Here is a 22,046-nt window from a genome sequence, read left to right as displayed (position 1 = left end):
GTGGTATTAAAGTCTCCATCTACTATTGTTAAATTGTCTATTTCTACCTTCAATTCTGTCAGTTTTTGCTTCCTGTGTTTTGAGGCTCTGTTAGATGCATATGTATTTATAATTATACTCTGTTCCTGATGGATTAACCCTTGTATCATTACAAAACATCCCTCATTGTCTTTGGTAACTTTTTTGTCTTAAAGTCTCTTGTTTATTTTGTCTGGTATTAGGATAGTTGTTACTGAAACACCAGAAGTTTGATTTAAGTCTTGCTGCTCGCTGCACAGAAAGACCATTCACTGAGCCAACTAGTATTGCCAGGGAAGAAGACTGCAACTTAGGAGGTGGGAAATCAGTCTGAAACCCATCTTCCTGGCCAACAAAATTTCGCGGTTTAGACAGCAGGGAAGAAATGTAACTACAAGCAGGAAAACAGGAATTAGGGAGAGGTAAGAAGGAAGAATTGTTCAACAGGAAGCAGGTGGTCACTTAGGCAATTATGATGGGGTGAGGGGTCTGACATCTCATTGTCCAGAAGTGGTACTCTGGTAAATTTCAGTTCTTTGATACTATCTGGAAGGCCCCATGGTTGGTTTCCTGAGAAAGGAACTCAGATAACACAAATGTAACTTTCTCAAATTTCAAGACTGAGAGGGTCAATTTCTATGTTTATTCAAAATAAACCTTAAACATCAGTTCTATGGGACAATTAGATTGCCTTAAAAGTCACTTCAGGTTTCTTATGGTTGCTAATTACATAATTATGTCACATTGTATGGCAAAGGGATTTTGCAGATACAATTAAATTAACCTTAAAATGAGGAGATAATCCAGGTTGACTAATCTAATCACATGGGCCTTTCAAGTCTGGGTCTAGAGGTCAGAGGTCAGCAAACTAGGAAGTCAGAGAGATTCAAAACATGTTAGTGATTCAATGAGGAAGAAACTCTTCATTGCTGACTTTGAAGATGGTGAGAGTCACAAATAAATAAATTCCTCAGTCCAACAACTTCATAATTAGTGCTACCTACAATTATGAACTAACAATATTTTTAAGTACATTTACAATATGTGGTGAACAGATTCACATTGTCTCTGCCTAGTCTTCTCTTTTACTTTGTCCCTGCATGCTACTATGTCTGTCTAGATGGGGGGACACAAACGCCAGGCCTTTGTGCAGCCTTCTCTCCTCTCCTGGAATGCTGTGGCTCTCTAGAGCCGGATAGCACTGCTGAAGGTGGCTGAGTACAGGCAACTGATGGTATTACAAGCCACAGGCCTTTGATTAATCCAGGCTCTAACCTTCACCCACCTGAAGTCCTAAGAGTCCTCCTTATAGCTTCCTATCGGATTTATACAGATTATTACCCACAAACTTTGCTCTTCCTTGGACCCCTAAGGCCAGGGCTTCTAATATCTTCATCACTTTTGAGGTATCTAGTAACTCTTCTTTCTGGAGTTTCAGTTACTTCATCCCCACTGCTTAGTGAAAAGTTACCAGATGACACACATCACGGCTAAACAGTGACTGGATGATATTTTGTCTAGATCAGCCATGGGTATTGTCAAATGTGACAAGGTGATCAAATCCAACATAAATTCCAAATTATGGGGACAGGGCCTCTGAATTGGATAAATCCCTGCAGAAAAATAAATAAATAAATAAACAAACAAATAAATAAATAAATAAATAAATAAATTTAAAAAAGGGAGAGTGGGGGAAAAAAATGCAGCCATGAAGAAAATAAAGGTTTTGGCCGGGTGTGGTGGCTCACGCCTGTAAACTTGGGGAGGCCGAGGCGGGTGGATCACGAGGTCAGGACATCGGGACCATCCTGGCTAACACGGTGAAACCCCGTTTCTAGTAAAAATACAAAAAAAATTAGCCAGACATGGTGGCGGGTGCCTGTAGTCCCAGATAGTCGGGAGGCTGAGGTAGGAGAATAGCGTGAACCTGGAAGATGGAGCGTGCAGTGAGCCCAGATCGCGCCACTGCACTCTAGCCTGGGCGACAGTGTGAGGTTCCATCTAAAAAGAAAAAAAAAAAAAAACAAGGAAAAAAGAAAAGAAAGGTTTTGTCTACCTGAGGGGCTTGATTTATATAACAAGGCCACGTTTGCTAGCCAAACCAAACTAAAAGAGCAATGGTTGTCACCTCATACCCCAGACTGCAGTTCAGTAGCTAAGGTTCTGGCCCTTTTGCCACCATGACAACCTGGGTTCGCTTCCTAAATGAATTTCTTTCCAGTTTGGTATTTGTGTTACTTTTGAACATTTTTTCCAGGAAGTTTTTTTAGCAGGATCTTTGTTGGCTTTCACCCCAGCTGTTACAGAACAGCTTGACTGAATTCAAAATCCAGAAGGTCATAGGGTATCCTGGGAAGATGGTGGAATGAGAAGCACCTGGAATCTAGACAACAACTGCATGGGCAGGATCTGTCTGATGTAAATATTTCTGAACACTGGAGCCTACTGAAGGCTTGCAACTTCCAGAGGAAGGCCTAGATGGCAAATTGTAGATAATTTCAGTCAATTTCAGCCCTTAGCACAATAGCAGCTACCCAACACTATCTGCAATGCAGTCAGCTTGTGTTCCTACAGTAAGCTGCACACACCTTTGAGGATCCAGAATGGGCAAAAAGGATGCTGCCTCCAAATATTGGGGGTCTGGGCCAGGTGCAGTGGCTCATGCCTGTAAGCCTAGCACTATGGGAGACTGAGGTGGGTGGATTACCTGAGGTCAGGAGTTCAAGACCAGCCTGGCCAACATGGTAAAACTCTTGTCTCTACTAAAATTAGCCAGGTGTGGTGGCAGGCACCTGTAATCCCAGCTACTCAGGAGGCTGGAGCACAAGAGTCACTTGACCCAGGAGGCGGAGGCTGCAGTGAGCCGAGATCACACCACTGCACTCCAGCCTGGGCAATAGAGCGAGACTCCCTCAAAAAAAAAAAAAAAAAAAAAGAATGATTTCATCCAATGCCCTCAGTAACAGAAGGAGGTCCAAGTCCAGTGAGGGGGTGAAACGAGCATACAGTGGAAAGGACACGAGACAGGCGCGCTGCCGGGTTGAGTCTTGCGAACAAACTGAGGCCACAGTGCCTTCCTCAGGGCTGTACCTCAGTTAGCAAAACAAAGGCATTCTCTCCGACGGGTCAAATCACCAAAGCCTGGGGATCGTCGCTGGGGGCTGTGACGGGGCTGGCATGAAATGTCCCCTCTGTCTGGCTGGGCGAAGGGTTAGTGCTCAGGAGTTTCAGGCCTTTAAGGCCAGGCCAGACTGCAGGGGGACTCTGCAGCCGGGTGGGGGTTTCGATCCTGCACTGTGGCCTTGCAACTGCGAGGCCTTGGGGGTCGTGCTTCGTTCGCCTGAAATCCTAGTTCGTGCGTGCTGGAGGCGCCTGGCTTGCCCGGCGGTGCGAAGCAGCAAGCAGCAGGGCGCACTAGGCGTGTCCGCCCAGGGCGGCCTCAGTAAGCCCGGCAGGCGCGCGGCTCTCTGCTCCCAGCCCCGCCCCCGCCCCGCCCCCGCCCCGCCCCGCCCCCGCCCCGCCCCCGCCCCCGCCTCCGCCCCCGCCTCCGCCCCCGCCTCCGCCCCCGCCTCCGCCCCACTCCCGCAGCGGCGCAGGCTCCGCCCCCGGATCACCCTGCCCGGTCCGGCCCGCTTGGCCTCGGCGGCAACGGCTGAGGCGAAGGCGCGCGAAGGTAGGAGGCCGGAGGCGCGCGCGTGCGCGGGGCCGGGACGGACGCCCTCCCGGGGGAGGAGGCCGCGCGCCTGGGGACGGGCTGGAGCCACGTCCCGGGTTTGGGGGCGCTGTGGGCGCCTCACCCGCCGCTGCTTGGCACCGGAGGCCAAGTGAGCGTTCCCGACGGGATCCGCGGATGCCCCGCCGCGTCCTGCCGCCCATCCTGCCCGGATTGTCGCGGGCCGGGGGCACGACAGGAGGCCGGGGCTTGCTCGGGCGCAGCGGCCTGGAGGGCGCAGCCGTCCCTCCGCCGGCCGGGGTCCCCTCGCTCCGCGGGCGGCTGTGGGAGGCCTTCGCGACGGCCGCTGCCCCCCGCAGATGCTCTCTGCAGCCCCTGCCCGCGCTGCACTGCCCTCCTCGTGTGGGACGCGGTTTCGTTTTCATTGCAGCCCTGCAGAGTCGGAGGCATCTCCATTATGCGGATGGGGAAACTGAGGCCCAGAGCGCGCAGTTGGGCTGACCACGAAGGCAGGGCCGCCGGATGCTGTGCCGGGATGGGGCCCTGCACCCCTTGCGCCTCACCATGCGGCCTCAGGCCCCTGGGCCCGGCAGCGTCTCTGGAGTGGGCATTTTGAACGAGCTCCCTCCTGATTTTCACACAAACCTAAGCCTGACGACCATGCTGGGGCGGATGTCTGCCCCTCTGGTGACCAGCTCACAGCTCCCTCGGGAAGACGATTGACTGGGGAATCGGGACCCTGGGGAGGGGGCCTTCGCGGTGCCATCTGTCTGTTTACGCCAGAAAACAGAAATTTGTTTTTTTTTCGCTGGGCTCACAGCAGGTGCTTAATAAACAGATCTTGTGGCGGGAGCAGAGGCCAGCGGGATTCAGGCAAGACACCAGGAGTCAACCCCTGGATCTCAGAGGCTCCCCACCCGCGCACATTTCCCTGACTTAACCCTCCCCTCCCCAGTCTTTCTCTCAGCCCTTGGAGGGGAGGCCCCCTTTCCACCCAGGTGGCCCCTGTGGGGGTCACGGCCTGGTTTTCACCCTGAACTTCTGGGATGCGGCAGATGCTGGATGTGTTGGCTGGTGTCCTTCCGTGATCCCCGTCTGTGGCTGACACCATCTGTGGCCCAACATGACCCCAGCCAGAGCCAAGGGGAATCATTTCTTTTTCCATTTAACATCCTACATTATTACTTGGCTCTTAGCATTCATTAATTCATTCAGCAGCTCTTCGTGGAGCTTTGGCCTTAGTCCATGCCATGTGGAAGTGGCAGTGAACTAAGCCAACCTGGCACTTTGGGAGGCTGAGGTGGGAGGACCGCTTGAGCCAAAGAGTCGGAGACTAGCCTGGACAACATCTCATCTCTACAACAAGTAAAAATTTAGCCAGGCATGGTGGCCCCAACTACTCAGGAGGCTGAGGTGGGAGGATCCCTTAAGCACAGGAGGTCAAGGCTGCAGTGAGCCATGATTTTGCCATTGCACTCCAGCCTGGACAATAGAGCAAGACCCTGTCTCAAAGGGAAAAAAAAGGAGGAGACAGACAACATACATGTTGTAGAAAACGGAACAGCCACCGGAGGGACCTCTTTAGCTGGGAGTCAGGGGTAGCTCCCTCAGAAGGTGATATTTTTGAGCTAAAATCTGGTCGGGAGTCCGCTGTGCAGAGGAAGGGGGAAGAGTGTACCAGGGAGAGAAAATGGCAGTGCAAAGGCCCAGAGGTGGGACCATGCCTGGTGTTTGAGGAATCAAGAAGGCCATGAGCAGCCGTGTGTGGTGGCTCACGCCTGTAATCCCAGCATTTTGGGAGGCCAAGGTGGGTGGGTCACTTGAGGTCAGGAGTTTAAGGCCAGTCTGGCCAATATGGTGAAACCTCATCTCTACTAAAAATACAAAAATTAGCGGGGCACGGTGGCTCACGCCTGTAATCCCAGCACTTTGGGAGGCCAAGGTGGGTGGGTCACTTGAGGTCAGGAGTTTAAGGCCAGTCTGGCCAATATGGTGAAACCTCATATCTACTAAAAATACAAAAATTAGCCGGGCACGGTGGCTCACGCCTGTAATCCCAGCACTTTGGGAGGCCGAGGCGGGTGGATCATAAGGTCAGGAGATCGAGACCATCCTGGAGAACACGGTGAAACCCCGTTTCTACTAAAAATACAAAAAATTAGCCGGGCGTGGTGGCGGGCGCCTGTAGTCCCAGCTACTCGGGAGGCTGAGGCGGGAGCATGGTGTGAACCCGGGAAGCGGAGGTTGCAGTGAGTGGAGATCGCGCCACTGCACTCCAGCCTGGGCAACAAAGCCAGACCTTGTCTCAAAAAAAAAAAAAAAAAATTACAAAAATTAACTGGGCGTGGTGGTGCTTGCCTGTAATCCCAGCTACTCAGGAGACTGAGGTAGGAGAATCGCTTGAACCCAGGAGGTGGAGGTTGCAGTGAGCCGTGATGGTGCACCACTGCACTCCAGCCTGGGTAACAGAGCAAGACTCTGCCTCAAAAAAAAAAAAAAAAAAAAAAAGGCCATGAGCCAGGAGGAGAGAGAAGGAGATGAGGTGGGAGAAGTGGGGCGGGGCCAGATCTGGGGGGCCCTGTGAGCCATGGAAGGACTTTGAACTTCATTTTAGGTGCGGTAAGAGCTAGTAGAGGGCTTTGGGCAGGGGAGGGGTATGACCTGTACTGTGTGAAATTGAGTGGGGTGAGGGGATGAGCAGTGAAGCAGAGAGACCCTTGGGGAGCCACTGAGCAGTCCAGGCAGTGGCTTATGTAATACACATCGGAGTCCTGGGGTGGCGCCAGGCACACAGCAGGCGCTGCAGGATGGCAGTCATTGCTGTTACTATTTTTGTTTATTTGAGACAGGGTCTTGCTCTTTCACGCAGGCTAGAGTGCAGTGACACAACCGCAGCTCGTTGCAGCCTCAACCTTCCAGGCTCAAGCAATCCTCCTGCCTCAGCCTCTCAAGGAACTGGGACTACAGGAGGTGCATGCCACCATGCCAGGCCAATTTTTTTGTGTTTTTTTGGTAGAGATGGTGTCTCACTATGTTGCCAGGGCTGGTCTCAAACTCCTGGGCTCAAGCAGTCCTCCTAACTCGGCCTCCCAAAGTGTTGGGCTCATCCAGCTTGCTGTTATTATTTAAAACTCTGGGCTGGGCGTGGTGGCTCACGCCTGTAATCCCAGCACTTTGGGAGGCCGAGGCAGGTAGATCACTTAAGGTCAGGAGTTTGAGACCAACCTGGCAAACATGGTGAAACCCTGGCTGTACTAAAAATAAAACAATTAGCTGGGCGCGGCGGCACATACCTGTAATCCCAGCTACTCAGGAGGCTGAGGCAGGAGAATTACTTGAACCCAGGAGGCAGAGGTTGCAGTGAGCCGAGATCGTGCCACTGCACTCCAGACTGGGTGACAGAGTGAGACGCCATCTCCAAAACAAAACAAAAAACAAACAAACAAAACCAAAAACCCTTTGGAATCAGGTACACCTAGGTTGCGGCTGTGACTTGAGCTCTTTGTGGCTGGGTGCATTGGAGCCAATTATTTAACTTCTCTGAGACTTCATGCTGTCATCTGTAAAGTGAGTAGAGTGGTGCCGGGAATGTTAAAGCAGGTAAGGGACAGATGTAATGTTTTGGTCACAGGGCCTGGCTCGTGGTTGGTTCAATATTTTTGTCACTGACCAGTACTTCAGGAGGCCGAGGCAGGCGTATCACCTGAAGTCAGGAATTCGAGACCAGCCTGGCCAACATGGTGAAACCCCCATCTCTACTAAAAATACAAAAATTATCCAGGCGTGGTGACACACGCCTGTAATCGCAGCTACTGGGGAGGCTGAGGCACCAGACTCGCTTGAACCCAGGAGGCAGAGGTTTCAGTGAGCCGAGATGACACCACTGCACTCCAGCCTGGGTGACAAAGTGAAACTCTGTCTCAAAAAAAAAAAAAAAAAATTCACAGATAGTCTTGCTTTAGTGTTTTCTTGACAATTTGTTTGAATCCAGATCCATAGACATTCACAAAATGTGAGTGGTTGCTTTTTCTTTGTTTTTGTTTTGAGATGGAGTCTCGCTTTGTTGCCCAGGCTGCAGTGCAGTGGCACCATCTTGGCTCACTACAACCTCCGCCTCCTGGGTTCGGCAATTCTATGGCTGCGGCTTCCCTGAGTAGCTGGGATTACAGGCGTGTGCCACCACGCCCAGCTAACTTTTGTATTTTTAGTAGAGATGGGGCTTCACCATTTTGGCAGGCTGGTCTTGACCTCAGGTGATTCACCTACCTTGGTCTCCCAAAGAGCTGGGATTACAAGGCTGAGCCACTTTGCCTGGCCCCTGCTTTGTCTTTTAAGTTCCTTTTAACTTACTTGTTCAGGAAACTGGGCCAATTGTCCTTGGAGATTCTCATGGTCTGGATTTTGCTGGTTGCATCCTTATGGTGTCAATTAACATGGTTCTTTATCCCATGTATTTCCTGTAAATTGGATGTTGGATCTAAAGCTATGTCAGATTCAGGTTCTTCTGCTTGCTTTTCTTTTCTTTTTTTTTTTTTTTTTAGTCAAGACTCCATAAGTAGAATGTATTCTTCCATCGGGATGTCCCTACGCCTGGTGTCTCTCTTTTCGAGATCCAACCCACTCATCAGAGGCTGCAAAACTATGAGCTTCTCATTTAGTCACTCCTTTGTATATTAATTAGAATTCTGGAATGAGGCACTTTCCCTGCTTACTATGGGATAACCAGTGGTACAGTTCATTCAGGGAAGGGAAGGAAAGGATTTAACCTGTATTACGGACTTAAAATACATTTTTTTTTTTTTTTTGATACAGTGTCTCTCTGTCGCCCAGGCTGAAGTGCAGTCGCACAATCACAACTCACGTTAGGCTTGACCTCCCAGGGTCAAGTGATCCTCCCATCTCAGCCTCCCAAGTAGCTGGGACTATAAGTGTGCACCACTATGCCCAGCTAATTTTTTTTTTTTTTTTTTTTAGAGATAGGGTCTTGCTATGTTGCCCAGGATGGTCTCGAACTCCTGGACTCAAGCAATCCACCTGCCTCGGCCTCCTAAAGTGCTGAAATTACAGAAATGGGCCACCATGCCTGGCCTTAAAATACATTTGTCCTTTATTTTAAGGCCAGGCATGGTGGCTCATGCCTGAAATCCTAGCACTTTGGGAGGCTGAGGCAGGTGGATCACCTGAGGTCAGGAGTTCAAGACCAACCTGGCCAACATGGTGAAACCCTGTCTCTACTAAAAATACAAAAATTAGCTAGATGTGGTGACGTATGTCTGTAATTCCAGCTACTTGGGAGGCTGAAGCAGGAGAATCACTTAAACTGGGGAGGCAGAGGTTGCAGTGAGCCAGGATCACACCACTGTACTTCAGCCTAGGCGACAGAAAGAGACTCCGTCTCAAAAAGAACAAAAACAAAACCAAAATTTTTAAGTAGCCTTTTAATATTTTTATATTTTACTTTTGATTAAGTCACATGTTCACAAGGTTCACATTTCAAAACGGTACACAGTAAAATGGCTCCCTCTCCCCGCTGACCCCAGATATTCCCCTTCCCTCCTTGGAGGCAAGCAGCATTATCAGCTTGTTTTTCTTTTTATATATACAATTTTTTTCTTTTTTCTTTTTTCTTTTGGCCACCAAGTTACTATGAGACGCATTATCAGTTTCTTTTTTTTTTTTTTTCGAGATAGAGTCTCCCAGGCTGGTGTGCAGTGGCACGATCTTGGCTCACTGCAACCTCCATCTCTCAGGTTCAAGCGATTCTCCCACCTCCACCTCCCAAGTAGCTGGGATTACAGGCATGAGCCACCACACCCAACTAATTTTTGTATTTTTAGTAGAGGCGGCGTTTCGCCATGTTGGCCAGACTGGTCTCGAACTCCTGACCTCAGGTGATCCTCCCACCTCGGCCTCCCAAAGTGCTGGGATTATAGGCGTGAGCCACCGCGCCTGGCCTATCAGTTTCTTAAGTGACCTTCCAGGGTTATCTTATATAATCAAAAGCAGATCACACACACACACACACACACACACACACACACACACGCATGCACACTTTTTTGTATATGCGCCTGGTAAAATTTCATCTTCACAGTTCTTGAAGATGCTTTCCTCACTTACCAGTTTTACCTGGGAAGTGACTCTGTGTCAGACCAGGAGGAACTTTTTCACTGGTTTTCTTTGACCACAGAGTGTTCCACTGAATAGATGTACCATCATGTACTTAGTAGCAGTCCCCTTTTGATAGACATTCAGGTTGTCACCAGGATTTTTTACACGAGCAATGCTGCAGTGAACCTCCTTGTCCACAAGCCTTGTCCTCTGTGCTGGGGTATATCTTTGGATACGTTCTTAGAGGAGGAGCTGGTGGGAAGGTCCTATGCATGCATAGTTTTCGGAACTCTCCCCCAGTGCCCTCCCTTGTGGTTGTACTCACCCTCATACCAGCTGTGTAGGGGAGCGCCTGTTATCCCAAGGCCCCTCCCTGTGTATTATGTGACCCTTTTTTTTTTTTCCCAATCTGATAGTGGACAAATGGCATCCCAGTGTAGGGTTTGTTGTTGTTGTTTTTGTTGTTTTCTTCCTCTTTTGTTTTTGAGATGGAGTCTCACTGTGTTTGTCATGCTGGCCTCAAACTCCTGGGCTCAAGCAGTCCTGCCTCAGCTTCCCACACAGATGAAACTGCAGGTGCATGCCACCGCACCCAGCCTAATATATTTTTATTTTTATTTTATTTATTTATTTTTTTGAGACGCAGTCTTGCTGTGTTGTCCAGGCTGGAGTGCAGTGGCATGATCTCAGCTTACTGCAGTCTCCATGTCCTGGGTTCAAGCAATTCTGCCTCAGCCTCCCAAGTAGCTGGAATTACAGGCGGGTGCCACCATGCCCCACCAATTTTTGTATTTTTAGTAGAGATGGGGTTTTACTATGTTGGCCAGGCTGGTTCAAACTCCTGACCTCAGGTGATCTGCCTGCCTCGGCCTCCCAAGAAAGTGCTGGGATTACAGGTGTGAGCCACCACGCCTGGCCCCAGCATAGTTTTAATTTGTAGTTGGGAGCGAGCCCCATCCCATCGCCAGCCTGTGCTCTCTCCCCAAGGGATCTGCTGCAGCTGGGAGGGGAGCTGGCCCGGACATCACAAGCTGTCCAGGAGGCAAGCCTGGGACTGAGCACGGGCCTGCAGCTGGCAGAGAGCCGGACCGAGGCAGCCCTGGAGAAGCAGGCCCTGCTGCAGGCCCAGCTGGAGGAGCAGCTGCAGGACAAGGTGCTCCGCGAGAAGGACCTGGCCCAGCAGCAGATGCAAAGCGACCTGGACAAGGCTGACCTCAGTGCCAGGTGGGTACCTGGTGGGTGCCGCACAAGGCAGGCGTCCCTGCAGAAGGTAAAACTGGAGGGTTGGGGAGAAGGGAGTTTCTGTTCACTAGGCACAGGGCCTTCCTCTGTGAGCTCAGCCAGTCTTCCCAGGCACCCCACTGAGGTTCCGAAGGCACTTGCCCAGTGTATATCACAAACAGCTTAGCCTCTGATGACAGAACTTGTGGCCGGGTGTGGTGGCTCACACCTGTAATCCCAGCACTTTGGGAGGCCAAGGTAGGGGGATTACCTGAGGTCAGGAGCTCAAGACCAGCCTGCCCAACAGGCAAAACCCTGTCTCTACTAAAATACAAAAACTAGCCAGGTGTGGTGGCGCATGCCTGTAATCCCAGCTATGAGGGAGGCTGAGGCAGGAGAATCGCTTGAACCCAGAATGTGAAGGTTGCAGTGAGCCAAGATCACATCACTGTATTCCAGCCTGGATGACAGAGGGAAACTCCGTCTCAAAAAAAAAACAAAAAAAAAGAACTTGTGCCCCTTACTCCTGCCACCTGGACAAGTCCTCAAGTGCTTTCCCATGAGATAAAGCTGGTGGGAAGCTCATTCCTGTTTCACAGATGAGAAGTGTAAGGTCTAGAGAGGAGCCGGGACTTGCCTAAGGTCACACAGCCAGGGAGGTGGATGTTAGGGTCCCTGCCTCGGGTTTGGAGAAGCATGGTGGACACAGAGCTAGTGGATTTGAGAGGCAGGGGTGGTCCCCTATTCACCTCTGTTGCTCCCCCAACTCCAGAGTGACAGAGCTGGGCCTGGCAGTGGAGCGTCTTCAGAAGCAGAATCTGGAGAAGGATCAGGTCAACAAGGACATCACCGAGAAGCTTGAGGCCCTGGTGAGATGCAGCTGCCCCTGAGATGTGGCAGGGTGGGATGGGGTACTGGCCAGATCCATGGACGCAGGCTTAGGGCTGGGCTACCTGGGCCGCCTGGACCACCCCCAGCATCCCACTCACACTCAGGTTCAGGTCTCACAGGTGTGCAGTCTTCGTGGTAAGCACACTCACCTCCTCCATCCCATTTCTTTCTCCCAGCAGCCCTGTAGCATAATCCTCATGACACAGATGGGGAAACTGAGGCCCAAGAGGGGAAATGCTTGTCCAGTCTCAGAGCAAGTAAGCAGGAGAATCGGGACTTGAACTCCCATCCGTGCTCTCCAGGTCCAGATGCTGCCTCTGGCAACCCAGCTACTCCCCCTTCCCCACCAGTGGGACACTCACTACCCTAGGGTACAGCCTGGTTTGGTCACCCCTCTGTGTGGGGCCTGGCCTGGGTTCTAGGTCCAGCTGTCCTCCGATTGACTGTGTGACATGGGGCAGGACACAGCTCTTCTCTGGGCCTGGTCTGTTCAGTGAGGGCCTCGGGCCTGCTGCTCCTCGGGCCAGGTGGCTGGCCTATGGACATAGCTTCAGAGGCCACCTGGTCAGTGGTGAGCCAGGGAGGGAAGAGAAAGGGAGGTTTCAGATAAGACAGAACCTGGACCACCCTTTGTCTCCCTAACCGCACTCCAGGAATCCGTGGGGCTACAGGAGCAGGCGGCCCTGGAGACAGAGGACGGAGAGGGGCTACAGCAGACCCTAAGGGACCTGGCACACGTGTGAGCCCAGAGAGGCAGGAAGACAGGGCCCTGCCAGGCAGTCCTGGGCTCCCCCACCACGCCTTTCGTTGACCTGGGACTGAACTGCAAATGGGTGGGGGCCTGGAGCCCAGGCTGTAGCTGCTCAGCACCCCTGCTAGCTCACCCGGCCCCTGCCCTGGGGAACCCCCAGTGTCAGAGGGGAGGCACGGCCCTTTTGGAGCCCACCTGTGAGCAAGCGCCAAATGATGTCTTCGCAATAAATCCGAGGCCTCAGCGGCGAGCTGAGGACTGAGCAAGCGGAGGAGGTGAAATCAGGGAGGCTTCTTGTAGAAGGGAGCATTTGGCATGAGGCAGCCCGCAGCCTCGCCTGGGCATCTTTACCAGCTCACCCCGCGGTTCCTAACTCTGTGGCCTCCTTCTGCCTCCCTCCCCTACCCTCAGGTCATCCTGTGCTTTGTTGAGAGCCGCGTCCAGCTGAGCGTCTCCAAGCGTCCCCCAGTGAGAGCCTGCGGGGGCTCTCGGGCCAGTGGACCCCGTCCCCACCGCGGCGCTCCTAGCCAGGCCGAGGTCGTTCGCCCCGCCGAGGCCCCTCTCCCCGGCCTGCTCAGACTCCTCCAAGCTCGCCCTAATCCACTCCGCCCTGCACAAGTGGCAGCTGCAGATCCAGGTAGGAAGGGGCTTGAGGGTTCTGGGTGCAGCCAGAGGCCCCGGGGCGGGAGGGGGAAGGGGCTCACGCCCTCCGGGTAGGGGCGGGAGCGGGGGCGGGGGCGGGTCAGGGGCCAGGGTCCGGGGGAGGAGTCTGAGCGCCGCAGGGTGCAGCCAGAGCCCTGAGAAATAGTGTCTGAGGGTGTCATGACCCCGAAGGAGGTGGCCCAGAGCTTGCGGTGAAGCCGAGCCCAGAGGTGGGGGTGCTTGGGCAGCTGGTGGAGGGAGGAGACTGCTGCAGTGTTAGGGTCATGGTAGAGAGGGAGACATGTCCCTGGTCATACAGAGCCAGGATTCTGGGAAAAGTTCTAGCAAGCGGAATCAGAGCCTAGGATGAGAGGAGCTCGGGAACTAGGGGCAGAGCCAGGGTAGGGAGGGGTCTGAGAGTGGAACCAGGATGCAAAGGGGAGGGGCCTGGGAGCCCTGGGGGTGAGGTCAGAACCCAGGAGACGAAGGGGCCTGGGGGTTTGTCTCGCATCCGGGGGAGTTTGACAGGAATTGTCCGGGACCCCAGGGAGGTGAGGACTCAGAGGGTGGTGAGGGCATATAGTAGGGGAGCAGAAGCTTGGCTCTGAAGCCTAGGCCCCTATCCTGTCCCAGGCCAGGTCCAGGCCCTGGACCCCGCCTAGCGTAGGCTAGTGTGTATCCCTGGAACCAGAAGAGAGTAGGTGGGCTCTGGAGGCCTCCCAGGACCCCGGTAGACTCTGTGATCCCCACGCCTCAGAACATGGGTGGGCGCTATGAGGCAAGCCAGGTCTGGGCACCCTGCGGAAGCAGCTTAGCGACAGCGAGAGTGAGCGGCGGGCCCTAGAGGAACAACTGCAGCGCCTGCGGGAAAAGACCAACTGCGCCATGCAGGCCCAGGAGGACGCCCAGCGCGAGGTGCAGCGGCTGCGGAGTGCCAACGAGCTCCTGAGCAGGTGCCAGGGAGGTCTGAGCTGGGGGGTGCTGAAGAATAAATCAGCGTCTGGGCATAACACCAGTTGAGCTTTATGCGTGTGGTCTGCACTAATATGGTCACCCTGAGCTGCATATGCCTATTAACATTTTATTTATTATTTTATTATTTACTTATGAGATGGAGTCTCGTTCTGTCGCACACACTGGAGTGCAGTGGTGCGATCTCGGCTCACTGTAAGCTCCGCGTCCTGGGTTCACCTATTACCCTGCGTTAGCCTCCCAAGTAGCTGGGACTACAGGCGCCCGCCAGACCGCCAAGCTAATTTTGTTTTGTTTTGTTTTGTTTTTTTTGAGACGGAGTTTCGCTCTGTCGCCCAGGCTGTAGTGCAGTGGTGTGATATCGGCTCATTACATTCTCCACCTCCCTTGTTTAAGCAATTCTCACCTCAGCCTCCCAAGTAGCTGGGATTACAGGTGCACATCACCACGTCCGGCTATTTTTTTTGTATATTTAGTAGAGATGGGGTTTCACCATCTTGGCCAGGCTGATCTTGAACTCCTGACCTCGTGATCCACCCTCTTCCGTCTCCCAAAGGGCTGGGATTACAGGCATGAGCCACCACGCCTGGCCAACATTTATTTTTCATTATTCAGTTTTGTTTTGTTTTGTTTTGCTTTGTTTTGAGTCACACTCTTGCTCTATTTCCCAGGCTGGGGCACAATGGCTCCATCACAGCTCACTGTAGCCTGGAACTCCCAGACTCAAGCGATCCTCCCACCTCTACCTCCCAACTGTCCCTAGTTGGGGGCCAGGGCCTGGGCCTGGCCTGGGGAAGGGTAGGGGACCGATGCCTGAGAGTTAGGTTTCCACTCCCTTCCTCTGTGCCCTCACCACCCTCTGAGACCTCACCTCCCCGGGTTCCTAAGCAACTCTGATCTCATCCCTGAGGATGCTAGACAAGTCCCCAACATTTCTGAATTTTTGGTAGAGATGGGGGGGGTGTCACTATGTTGCCCACACTGGTCTTGAACTCTTGGCTTCAAACACTCCTCCCTCCTCAGCCTCCCAAATTGCTGGGATTACAGGCATAAGCCACTGTGCCTGGCTCTTTTAAAATTTAATTAAAAAATTTAAAAAGTGAAAATTCAGACTGGGTGTGGTGGCTCACACCCAGCTGACTGACCAACATGGTGAAACCCTGTTTCTACTAAAAATACAAAAATTAACCAGGCATGGTGGCATGCTCCTGTAATCCCAGCTACTTGGGAGGCTGAGGTGGGAGAATCACTTGAACCCCGGAGGCGGAGGTTGCAATGAGCCAGGATCATGCCACGGCACTCCAGGTTGGGAGATGAGGAAGACTCCGTCTCAAAAAAACAAAAAAAAAGGCTGGTTGCGGTGGCTCACACCTGTAATCCCAGCACTTGGGGAGGCTGAGGTGGGTGGATCACGAGGTCAGGAGATCGAGACCATCCTGGCTAACACGGTGAAACCCCGTCTCTACAAAAAATACAAAAACAAAATTAGCTGGGCATGGTGGCGGGCACTTGTAGTCCCAGCTACTGGGAGGCTGAGGTGGGACAATGGTGTGAACCTGGGAGGCAAAGCTTGCAGTAAGCTGAGATCACACCACTGTACTCCAGCCTGGGTGACAGATTGAGACTCCATCTGAAAAAAAAAAAAGAAAAAAGAAGAAAATTGAGTTTTTTAGTTGCCGTAGCCACATTTCAAGCATTCATCAACCATACGTGGCCATAGAACATTCTGTCATGTCAGAGAGTTCTATTGACAGCACTATTCTGGACTGTATTTCTAATCAGCATATTTTGCCCCATCACCCCCGGGGACATCTGGCAATACTTGGAGACATTTTGGTTGTTACAAGGGGTAGGCTTCGGGGTTAGAGGTGAGAGATGTTGTTAAACATTCTACCATGCACGGGTGGCCCACCCCCGCCACCTGACATGAAAGAGATTTGTCCCACCCAAGATATCGATAGTGACGAGGCTGAGGATGCTGCACCAATGCTGCCTAGGGTGTGAGAGGCTTTGGGCCGGACCCGTGGTGGGCAGCTGCCCAGTGGCAGTCAATCTCATTTTTCTGCTCACCTGCAGCCTTGTTGCAGGCAAGCAGGCTGGCAGGCAGTCATGGGCAGACTCAGAAACCCCCAGCAGTCTCCGTGTTCCCCTGCCCCTTGCTCCTGCAGCTGCCTCTGCTGGGCTTTTTCCTGGTAGCCCTGACACTCCAGATGCTGACAGACTGCAGGGAGGGCCTGTCATGCCTGGTTAGAGACCCTGTCCTGGGCTCTGAGAATTCAGTGCTTGGCCTCAGAAAGCAGTTTGCTCCTTTTTCTCTCAGATTCCCGGGTCACAGCCTGGCCTGAGGCCCTAGGAGTAGGGGAAAGCTGGGTAATCCACAGGGCATAGCGTTCATGTCCCACTCTGCTTATGCTCTTTTGGTTGATGCCCAGCACAGATGATCAAGTCCAGGGTAGCCACAGTCAGGCCAGGGTTTGTGCCCTCCCTAGGTCTCCCCGACTCTCAGGACTTGCTCTCCCTCAGCTCTGAGGACAACATGGCCTTGTGGAGCAGGAACGAGGGAACGGAGAGAGGGTGGAACGCCCCCGTCCTGCTGCTGGATGCTCCAGCCACTGCGTGGATGCACCACGCATACTGTCTCCACCGCTGGACTTCTCTGGCCTCCTCCCCCGGATAACACCACCCCAAGTCCTATCCGTGCTTCAAGCTCCCTCCAGAGCCCTCCAACCCCCAGCCCATGCTCAATCTCCCTTGCCATCCTGTGGCACTAATGGGGCGCATGGCAAGGTTCGGTCTTCAGATGGCCTCTCCCTGGAAGCACCGCCTCCTTAACCAGCTGCAAGCCGCGGGATGGCAGAGCCACGTACCCCTCCCAGAGACTCACACGTGCAGTGAGTATAATGTGTTGAAGACGGTCTGCACATAGGGTCCCCTGCCAAGTGCTCTGCCTGTGTGGTCACAACAGTCTCATGAGTGATGATGCTGTCATCTTGACTGTTTTCCATAGCGGCTGAGGAAATCAGCGACTTGCAGAGTCGTGGGCTGGTGCTTTGACAGAGAGGCGAGGGGATAGAGGGATTTCCCTGTCCCCGCGGCACTCGGTCCATTCCCGCAGTTACTCCTTCTCTGCGACCGCGCAGTCCCTAACCTGCTCGAACCTTTATGCAGTAGAGGCGGCCGGGTCCCTTTAAGGCTCCTCCGCGCCTGCGCCTTGGGTTCTGCTGACACGGCCAAGCCGGATCCTGAGAAGCCAGTGGGGCGCAGGCGCGGCGGCGCGGGGCTGGCTGGCGGTTGAGACCGCGACGGTACTGGGAGGGGTAGGTGAGGGTCGCGAGACTCCCTGAGCTACTGCATGAGCATGGCGCTTTTGGAACGCGGGACGGGCGACCTGCGGCGCCAGGAGCTGGGCCGAGGCGGGGCGGCGCGGCTGCTCGCTGTCCTGTGGATGGGAGGTTATGGACAAGTCCACCCAGCGTTTCCGAGGTGAGGACGGCCCACCAGGCTGGGCGGGCGGTGAATCCGGGACCCGCGGGCGCACAGCTGGGTTGAGGCGCGGCCGTGGCAAGTTTTGTTGCGCGAGGGGTGGTGGATGTGGGGGGTGCACGGCCGGGGCCTGAGTTCCCTGAGCTCCATTCTTCCCCTGCGGCTGCCGCCCGCAGCCCACCTCTGGTGCGCACTGGGGAAGAAACTCGCTGGCGGGTGTTCTGTGGCATCGCAGGCGGTGGAGGGACGGAGTAGCTTCGGGGGCACGTCCTCCTATATCCTGTAGAGGACACTGACCCCGGACCCCACCTTCGAGTCCAGAAATCGGTTCCCTCTGCTTGCAAAGTTGGAGTGTTTATTGGCCTCCGGGATTCTGCTCCTGGCGGTGTCTCCAGGCTGGCGATGGGCAAGCCAGGTGTGCCAGGTCCAGGATGCACATGAGGAGCGTTTGTGGCCATCACTGAATCACCTCATGACTAGCGGGGCAAGCCTCAAATTAACCGCAGGATTTCCGGTCGGATGGATTGTGGGGTTGGTGTTTGCACTGCAAAGAGTTGCTGTGATTTCCCTGTGCCTGCCTGTCTGTCTGTCTGTCTGTCATTTGGCGTCCTTTCACCGAAGAGTTAACCGAGATGTTTGGCATGGTTTCCTTGCTTTCCTCCTGTCTTTTGCTGCTAGAGCCACTTTGGAAAAGAAGTCTTTTCTTTTCTTTGGGTTACAGTGTTCATCCTTTCTTTGCCGAAAGAGTGAATCCCAGTGCATCACGAAGTTAAAGAAAGATCTGCTGGTAGTGTTTCATCTTTGTTCAGAGCTGATATGCGTTAGTAGCTTTTTTTTGTTTTTAAATTTTATTAGTAAAATTTCAGCAGTGAACCAGGAGCTGTTTTTTTCTATTGTGAAATGCTAGCTTTAAGATTTCTGAGAACTTTGTGTCAAAGAAATCTTTGAAAAGGTCCTGAAGTATACAGAAGTTCACTATTTTAAAAGTGCGGGTGGTCCGGGCGCAGTAGAGACACCTGTAATCCCAGCACTTTGGGACGCCAGGGTGGGTAGATCACTTGAGTCCAGGATTTCCAGACCAGCCTGGGCGATGTGGCAAAACCCTGTCTCTACTAAAAATACAAAAGTTAGCTGTGTGTGGTGGGATCCCAACCCAGTAGGCTGAGGTGAGAGGATCACCAGAGCCCGGGAGGCTGAGATTGCAGTGAGCCGTGATCATGGCATTGCACTCTGACCTGGATGGCAGAGTGAGACCCTGTCTCAAAAACAAAAACAAAACAAAAAACCAAAAGGTAATGAATTTTTACCAAGTGAACCACCACAGATCAAGAAATAGAACATTGCTAGACTGGGGTATATTTGTAGGAGTGGCATTGTTGGTTTTAGAGGTATATGAATGATAAACTTTAGTATTACATATTGTTGAACATTTTCCCAAAATAGTTGAACCATTTAACAAGGATATTCTTGTTACCCCACGTCCTTGCTGATACCTGTCAGTTAAAAATTATTTTGCCATTCTAGTAGGGGTACAGTAATGTATCAGTGTGGTTTCATTGAGATTGGGTGTCTTTTATTGCCATTTATATGTCCTGTTTTGTGAAGTGCCTGTTAAATCTTTTTATCCGGTTTTCATGGATATGCTTGTTTTTCTGTTGATTTGTAATACTTTATTCTGGATATGCGTCCTTTTTAGGATATATATATATATATATATTACATTTCCCTTTTTTCAATCTGTAGCTTGCCTTTTTACTCTTTTAATGGTGTTTTTTCATGATGGAGATACTCTTTTTTTTGTTTTGTTTTTGAGACAGGCTCTCACTGTGTTGCCCAGGCTGGAGTACAGTGGCACAATCACAGCTCACTGCAACCTTGACCTCCTAAGGCTTAGGTGATGCTCCTGCCTCAGCCCCCAAGTAGCTGGGACGTACAGGGGAGCACGACCACACTCAGCTCTTTTCTGTGTTTTTAGTAGAGATGGGGTTTTGCCACATTGCCTAGGCTGGTCTGGAATTCCTAGGCTCAAGTGATACACCTGCCTCGGCCTCCCAAAGTGTTGGGATTACAGGTGTGAGCCACTGCACCCGGCCTGAGATTCTTAATTTTAATGAAATTACACTTTATCAATCTTTTCCTTTATGGTTACTGCTTTTTGTGTCCTGTTTAAGGAATCAATGCCTAACCTAAGAGTATGAACAGATTTTTCTGTGTTAACCTTACAGCAATTTTATTTTAGTTTTTGCAATTTTTTTTTTCCAGTCAGGGCCTCACTCTTTTGCCCAGGCTACAGTGCGGTGGCAGGATCTCAGCTCACCGAAACCTCTACCTCCTGGCTCAAGGGATCCTCCCACCTCAGCCACCTGAGTAGCTGCGAGTGTAGGCATGGGCCACCATGCCTGGCTAATTTTCGTATTTTTTGTAGAGATGGGGATGCAACATGTTTCCCAGGTTGGTTTGAAATCTTGGGCTCAAGTAATCTGCCCACTTCAGCTTCCCAGAGTGCTGGGATTACAGGTGTGAGCCACCCCACTTGGCTATGATTCACTGTTTGCCACATGGATGTGTCTGCTTGATCCAGCACCATTTATTGAAAAGACCATCCTTTTCCTCTTGCATCGTGTGGCACTTTTTTTCATAAATCGAATGACTGTATTGTCATCTGATTTATGAAATTAGTGTGGGTCTGTTTCTGTTTCTGGACCAACCTGGGTAACATAGTGAGATCCCATCTCTACAAAAAATAAAAATGATAAATAAATGAATAAAATTTAAAAAATAAGTGCGTAGAGCTGATGGAGTCATAGGTGATAATTTAAAAATGATTGTTTCTTGGCTACATATGGGTGTTGGTCATTCAGATGTGTTGGGCGTTCAGGCGAAATGTATTAAGTGAATTATGTGGCGTTCAGAATGATTGCTAGATGTTCATTGTGACTTGAATGAGATACTATTTGAGCCTCACAGAGCTACGTTTTTCACTCTTTTATTTATTTATTTATTTTTTGTCTTTTAAAAATTTTTGCATCTTCTTGTCAAGGCAGTAACTGTTTCATACTGAATTTTTCCTAGGTGTACTTAGTTCCCAGGAACACTGTATGGATTGCACTGAAATAAGTGTTCAGCCATTGAAAGGGCTCATGTGATGTGATGTAAATAATAGTATTCTACATAATAGTTTGAGGACACATCGAATATATGTATATTTTTTTTTCTTGAGACAGTGTCTCGCTCTGTCACCCGGGCTGGAGTGCAGTGGTGTGATCCCGGCTGTCTACAGCCTTGACCTCTCAGGCTCACGCAGTCCTCCCATCTCAGCCTCCTTAGTAGCTGGGTCTACAGGAATGCACCACTATGCCCGGCTAATTTTCTATTTCTTTGTAGACAGGGTTTTCCTGTAGCGCCCCGACTGGTTTTCAATACCTGGGCTCAAATGGTCCTCCCACCTTGGCATCCCGAAGTGTTGGGATTACAGTCATCAGCCATCACACCTGGCCATTTTAGTTGTAATAATTTTTATATTTTTCTAATTTAAAAGATTTACTAAAAAGTCTTAGAGCTATTATTTATGAATATAATATTCATTGTTGTTATGATTGTGTTTAATCTTATTTTCAATATTAGCTCCTGGAAATTAGAGATTTTGTCTCTTTTATTCACTACTGTATTCTCAATACTTGACCTTGCCTGGCATGAAAGAGATATTGAATCAATATTTATTAAATGAATGAATGAATGAACATACTAATACCATATTCAGCAATCTCCAAGTATCACAGTTTTCACCATCTAACAAATAAAATAGCTTGTATAGAGCAGAGTCACAGTCAACCTGCCATAAAAGCAAATGTCAGTGAAAAGTAAAGCTTTGTATGGGTAGCTGCTAAGATTTTGGGGCTTTTGTTACTGTAGCATAACCTAGTGAAAGCTCAGCGAGACAGCATATAGAATATAGGTGTACAGATAGACCAGATAGAGCAGTAGATGAGATTCCAAAGATAGTTCAGTAAGCATTAACTAACTACACCCACACTCTCTTAATTCCCCAACAGAAATAATGGAATTCTCGTTCACTAAGATGTGCCTCAAATATTACTTACTTTGTGAAAACTTCCCTGGCTACTCAAGTATTTAGTCAGGGCTGTTTATTATTTTCCCCCCAGGCTGGAGTGCAGTGGTGCCATCATAGCTCACTACCCTCTAAGTGAAGGCTCAAGGAATCCTCCTGCCTCAGCCTCCCGAGTAGCTGAGACTCCAAGTGTGCACCACCATGCTCGGCTAATT

At 51.2% G+C, this 22,046-nt stretch overlaps 1 protein-coding gene across 5 annotated transcripts in view; it reads left to right on the top strand.

Annotated features, from left to right (window-relative positions):
- Positions 1 to 3,640: 3,640 nt before the first annotated feature.
- Positions 3,641 to 22,046, top strand: part of LOC115900781 (rootletin-like) — a 36,703-nt gene continuing 18,297 nt past the window's right edge. For 4 of the 5 annotated variants that reach the window (XR_004060429.1, XR_004060428.1, XR_004060430.1 and 1 more), the window contains exons 1-4: positions 3,641 to 3,691; positions 10,790 to 11,026; positions 11,796 to 11,892; positions 13,077 to 13,302. Coding sequence is in view for 2 of the 5 variants with exons in the window: in XM_030942561.1 (XP_030798421.1) it covers positions 10,989 to 11,026; positions 11,796 to 11,892; positions 13,077 to 13,302 (361 nt within the window). In the remaining 3 variants the exon portion in view is untranslated. Of the gene's footprint in view, positions 3,692 to 10,789; positions 11,027 to 11,795; positions 11,893 to 13,076; positions 13,303 to 14,064; positions 14,328 to 22,046 lie in introns of those variants that run through there. The other variant, XM_030942562.1, reaches the window with a different exon arrangement.

Source organism: Rhinopithecus roxellana, chromosome 12 (genome assembly GCF_007565055.1).
Source record: "Rhinopithecus roxellana isolate Shanxi Qingling chromosome 12, ASM756505v1, whole genome shotgun sequence".
NCBI classification, from domain to species: Eukaryota; Metazoa; Chordata; class Mammalia; order Primates; family Cercopithecidae; genus Rhinopithecus; species Rhinopithecus roxellana.
This window is presented reverse-complemented; position numbering and strand designations above follow the sequence as displayed.